This window comes from Myotis yumanensis, unplaced genomic scaffold (assembly GCF_028538775.1).
Source record: "Myotis yumanensis isolate MYYU_CA2020_CCGP unplaced genomic scaffold, mMyoYum1.0.hap1 SCAF_5, whole genome shotgun sequence".
NCBI lineage: Eukaryota > Metazoa > Chordata > Mammalia > Chiroptera > Vespertilionidae > Myotis > Myotis yumanensis.
This window is the reverse complement of record NW_027223756.1, coordinates 55,723,347-55,729,346: the sequence shown is the minus strand read 5'-3', so window position 1 is coordinate 55,729,346 and position 6,000 is coordinate 55,723,347. Positions and strand designations below refer to the sequence as shown.

At 44.6% G+C, this 6,000-nt stretch overlaps 1 protein-coding gene across 2 annotated transcripts in view; it reads left to right on the top strand.

Annotated features, from left to right (window-relative positions):
• The first annotated feature begins 2,325 nt into the window (after positions 1–2,325).
• Positions 2,326–6,000, top strand: part of SH3D19 (SH3 domain containing 19) — a 179,581-nt gene continuing 175,906 nt past the window's right edge. For both annotated transcript variants that reach the window (XM_070415304.1, XM_070415303.1), the window contains exon 1: positions 2,326–2,498. In XM_070415304.1, the coding sequence (XP_070271405.1) occupies positions 2,411–2,498 (88 nt within the window). In that variant the 5' untranslated portion in view covers positions 2,326–2,410. The remainder of the gene's footprint in view (positions 2,499–6,000) is intronic.

Below are 6,000 nucleotides of genomic sequence, written 5' to 3'. Positions count from 1 at the left end.
GGGCAGTTTTCTCCCTAAAGCAGAGAAGCCAGCAATCTCGTGGTCTGGCAAGATAAAGTTGCCAGGCACTTCTCATGAATTCTGTGGAGGCCAAAACAAAGGAAAAATGGGCACCCTGAGAATGGATCTGTAGTAAAATACTCAGCAAAGGAATTTTGAAACTTATAGACCCCCACCCAACTAGCTCTTCAGATTAGCTGAGAACCTGTCTGCACTTCATAAGCCAGATGTACACTATAGTTGTTTGCTTGCTTTGCTTTTTCAATAAAGGTGCATACTTTAATTGCTTTAATAAATTGGCTTTTCACAACACAGCCAAGGTCTCTCTTATAAATTCATTTATTTAAGAAGAAAAGAATTAAGGTTGGGAACAGCCCCTCTCCCACTGACTCAGGGGACTGTTGGGTAATGGTAACACTTCTCTGGTGTTGGTGAGAGATGCCTCTAGCACCCCCACAGCACTTAGTGTGGCATTTGTCACACAGTGGTGACCATAAATGTTTGCTGAATGTACAGCGGGCTTGAGCATGCACCCCAAAATAACGGTGTGGGTCCCTAAAGCTCTGATTGTGAGGGAGAATCAGAACACTTGAACCTTTTCAAGCTAAGAATCTGAAAAATAGTAGACTAACCCCAACAGCTTCGTGACGCTCTGCTGCTGTAGGGACCTCAGAATGATTCATTATCCTTGAAGGTTAAGTAACAAATATGCTTTCACTTAATAGTGAACCCACACACTTAAAATAACCCTAAAGGTCTAGAACCTTTTCATTTTTCCCTATTTTAATTTCAAGTTCTCCAGATGTCTACTCATTTAACTGCTTATCAGTTAATAAAGTTTTCACTTGTGGATTTGACCTCAATTCCACAAAATCAATTGTGGCTCTTATCTGCCTAAAAGCAGAAAGATTTTTCTCAGGCCGCAACCACCACTAATGAAAAGGCAAAGAAACACCACTCAGGTATGGCAGGCAATTCTATTTTCAGTGACCCCCTTTTCCCTCTCTTCTTCTCTCTTACATGTTGGACATTGGAAGCTCTCACAGTCTCTCAGAAATAGAGCAAGAGGCTGAAAATAAATGTCTGTTCTGCCCCCGGCGACTTTCATACGGGTTCATGTCTGGGCAGTGTTCCTGTCTGCTACTTGGGTATCTTCCCAGAACCTGCCTCTCTGTGTGTGCAAGTGCTGAGCCTAAGATGTGTGCTATTGAGAATAGGTACACAACAACTTTCTTGCAATGTCCTTAAGCATGAAAAAGCTTTCACAGGGGTAGATCTCACCGCTAAGTGCTTCAAATTCTAGTTTCTGACTCCAGAGCCAGTGCTCCTGCCACTTCTCCAAATGGCCTCTCTACATATAATCAGGTTCAGGGCTCTGAAGTACATTTTCTTATAGGGATTGTAACCATTTTTTTAAAATACATTTTTTAATTTAAAATATTTGAAATATAGACTTCATATTTTAGAACAGTTTTAGGTTCACAGCAAAACTGAGCTGAAGGCTGAGATTTCACATAGATCCCCTGCCCCACACATGCACAGTCTCACCCATTATCCACATTCCCCACAGGGTGGTCCATTCTACAATCGAGGAACCTATATCAACACCCAAAGTCTTCAGTTAACATTGGGGTTTACTCTTGACCTTATACATTCTATGGGCTTGGACAAATGTATAATAATATGCAACCACCATTATACTATCATACAGAGTAGACTCACTGCCCTAAAAGTCCTCTGTGCTCTGGCGAGGCTCGATTTTAAAGGGAAAGAAAAAAAAAATTACGCAGTCTCAGCCAATCTCTAAGCTAGTTTGTTCCCAAGTTCTGTGGCTCCCAGCTGTCCCATCTCTCCTAGTCCCGCTAGGGGCAGGTTCCTCCTCCTCCTTTTGTTTAAGTGTCAAGCAAATGGGTTTCCTGTTGACACCGGAATACTGTGAAAGGTCAGGAAGAGGCCAGGCCACCTCCCCCCACCCCTGTTTATTGATTCCGTACGCGTTTGTTTGGGTCCTGCAAGCAGGTGGTTCCAGCGTGTGTGGCTGTGGGGCGTCCTCAGTGGCGGGTGACCCCTCCCCGAGGAGGCGAGGCCCAGCCCGAGCCCGCCCCGGTCCCTGGCTCCAAGTCCGAGGGGCGGAGAAGGGAAAGAGGAAGGGGGAAGAGAGTGGGAGAGCGAAAGCTGGGAGAAAGAGGCCGGGTCCGCTGCTGGAAGGAGGCGGGGAGCCGGGATCCCGCGGGTGCCCCGCCGCTGCCCCGCCAGCTGCAGGTGGAGTCCGCGGAGGCAGCCGATTCCGCAGCCCCAGGCGCTGCCACTTCTGCCCCGGGGCCTTCCTCCAGGCCCCGAGGGAGCTGGCGTGGGGGCCCTCGGGGCTCGTCCATCGTCCCGCAGCTGCGCCTTGCGCCTCGCCTCGCCCATGGCTGAGGGCCGGCGGTGGGAGGACGAGGAGGAAGAGCTGGGGCGCCGCGCCCGGGGCCGGGCGCTCTCGGGCCACTCGGCTGCAGGTGAGGGGCGTGAGGAGCACGAGGCGGGGGGGTGGGGTGGGGGGGGAAGGGACACAAGGGGCGGGGGGGAGCAGGACCGAGGGCTGGACACCCTGGGGCCGCTCAGGTCCTGCCCTAGAAGGCGGTGGCTCCCTCACCAGCTCACCCGCCAGGATGGGACCCGCACCTCTTGGAGATGAGAGAGGGAGAATGGCTTTTCCATCCTCATCCTCACTTTCGGGGCGGAGCCCGAGGAAAACCACACGGGTCTCTCTCTACCTGCTAGGGCCCAGGAGCCAAAACTACAAATTTTCCATGCGCACACTAAATCCAGGAGCTGTTGCCTTGGACCTTGTGGCCCAGGTGATGACTGATCTCTGGATGAGTCAGAGACCCGTGGGGGATGCTCCCCCCGGATAGTTTTGCCTGGGCTGCCGCCACCAGGTCGACCCGCGCGCTAGTTGTCTAGTCTGGTTTCAGTGTCTCTGAACTTCGGACCTGCGACTCTCCTCCCTGCCCCCACCTCCTTCGGAGCGCACCAGTTTTCTACAGGGCTGGCTTTAGAGTTATTTTGTGAGTGCTGCAGAATATAGCATTCCAAAAGGCGATCCATTTGGACTGAGAATCATTTCTGGGCCTAAAATGACTTCTTTTGGGTGCACAAAGGCAGCACGGGTCAATAGTTTGCCGCAGAAGTGTAAGAGTGACTAAGTGCAGATCCACACCCCTTCTCTCTTCCCCGGCAGCTTTTCAATCAGACATAATAGAGAGGGAATTCTTTGGCCTTTGGTTCCAACTGGATAAGCCAGTTATCTAAAAAGAGAGAACAAACCTAGGGAATTGACTGCAAAAGGGAGCTAAAGAAGGGAGAAAGGTGGAGATGAAAACATTCATGAAAGCCTCTTTAGACAGCCTCTTTCTCAGGTCGTGGAGAAATTAAAGAGAAGTTATGGGTCTGTGGGGGAACAAACGGCAGGTAGAAAATAGAATGAAAAGAAAGAATTTGAGTGTAGTATGAGGCAATGGTCAACTTCATACCCTTGGAAACTTAAAAATAATTCTGTATGCCCCTTACTCGGACTTTTTTAAAAATCAAAATAACCAATTGACACCATCCGTTTGGAAAATGATAGTTTTGTTCAGTATAAATCCAGACCTCATGAAATAATGGAAAATAAGTAAATATTTCTTGCAGGAATACAATTAAAATATTTACAAAGGTGTACTTCCATGGAACAGTGTAGCCTCCCTTGGAGTCCTATTCAGCAAAAAGCTTCGCTCTCTCTAAGGAGGGACTGTACTGTGAAGAGCTGTCGATACTGCAGGTCTTACTAGATATAATCCAGGTGTAGGTTTATCATTCAGTTGCAATATGTGTACTTATTCCAAGGCTAGTGGAAGTGGCGTTTTTGTAACTTGTTTTTACCAGTTCCTTAATTTCCCAAGGCTGACAGAGGCCTTTCTAAGTTCTGTGATAGTATTTTGCTGAGACATGACATGGTATACTTTTTCACTCAGAAATTATTTGTAGTTTTTCACCATTTAAGGGTGTAGGGAGGAGATATTAAGGAGTGGGGAGAAGGTTCAGCTTACTGGTCTTCTTTCGTGGGGGATACATTATTTAATAGATTACATTTCTTTACAAGCTGTGCTGCTCTATCCCCGCACTAGTTACTATGTTTTTCAGACACCATCGCATTCCTTACCAAGCTTGGGCATTTGTTCCTTAGGTCTGGGCTGCAAGTTCTCTCTCCAAGTGAGAGTATGAACTGACCCAGAGGCTTAAAGATCCCTTCCCAGTCTTGGACTTTTCCTATTCTCATCACTCCCTTCTTCCCCCACCACTTTACATTCTAAAGATTTTCTTTTTCTTTGATCTCATGTAGCCTGACACCATAAATTTGGTGTTTAGGGGCTCGAAGGAGTCTGAACTCCTCTCCCTGCTAGCTTTAGGTGTGGAAGTGTATTTGTTTATTTCTGCAGTGTACATTCAGAATAACATATAAAACTTACAAATTATAAAAGATAGGGATACCTCAGAGATATTGCAGGTTTGGTTCTACCACCGCAATAAAGCGAGTCGTATCTTTTTGCTGGTGGAGGGAGGGTCTTCCCTTCCCTTTAATGCAACATCTGTGAAGCACAATAAAGGAAATGAAACTTAATGAAACAGTGTGCCTGTAAAACCCTGGTAACCTGTGTTCAAGTCAAGAAAGAATATTGTGAGCAATCTAGAAGCAGGCTCTGAACCCTGTCACTCAGCTTTTTTGACTTTTGTGATAATTGTTCCCTTGTTCTTCTGTACTGTTTTACCTTATATGCATATGCATAACATATGCATCCCTATACAATATTATTTCATTTTATCCATTTTCCAAGTTCATGAGTGGAATCATCCTGTACCTATTCTTTAGTGTCATGCTTTTTTCACTCAATATTAAGTTTGTAAGATTTACCCATATTATTACATGCAGCTGTAGTTTATTTTCATTGTATAAACACTGTATCGCACTTTTGGCCTGTCATGTTTTATTATTTGTTGAAGTTCTTTACACAGGAATCTCACTTTTTTTTTTTTTTTAATTGTATGTATTGTACTAGTAAATATCTTCCACTCTGTGGCTTACTCCTGAAATTTTCTTTATGGTCTCTTTGATGTAGAAATTATTAATCTTAATGTAGGTGTATTTATGAATCTTTTTCTTTAGAGTGTTCCTCCTCTCCTCACTCTCCCTTTATAATGCTTTCCCTACCCCTGGGTCATGAAGATATTCTCCTATATCTCTTGTATTGTCTCCTACAAGTTTTGTAACTTTCTTTGGAGAGAGGCGATGTAGCTTTCATCAGACTGCCAACTGGATCTGAGAACCTCTGACTGATCTACAGGGCAGGGAATATAAAGTTCTAGATCCTCTCCTAATCACCTGGAAGAGTGGTAGGCATTTAATAGAGTTTAATAAAAACTAAATAAATGTAGTCTTTCTATATGTTGATGTCTTAATGGTAAACTCTGGAAGGACTGATGTAACTTCTCTGATGTGTCTTGAGTAAAATAACTAATATTGTCAGTATAAGGGCACAGAATAAAATTTGTTGTGTTTACCATGAACCAGGTGCTTCTTACATGTTATACCCTGTTAGGTAGGTATTATTTTTCTCCATTTTATAATTGAAAAGACTGAGGCTCAGAAATATGTTTAAGCAACATCCCCAAGGTCCCTCAGCTAGTAAATGGCAGGATGAGAACTTGAATCCAGGTCTTTCCAACCTAAAAGTTCATGTTTTTCCCAACTATCCCGCTGGCTGTTAATAATAGTCCATTGATATTAATGCTTCACACGTTTATACATTCATGTTCCTTGTTATATATTTAGAAATACTTTGCATCTGTGTGTTTTTTCCTGCTTGGGAAGGACTTTCGTAGCCTCATTTAACTTGATTCTTAAAGACACTGAGAGGAAAGAGGATAGATTTTATTATTTATTCCCGTGTTAAAGATGAGTAAATTGAGACTCAGACATGT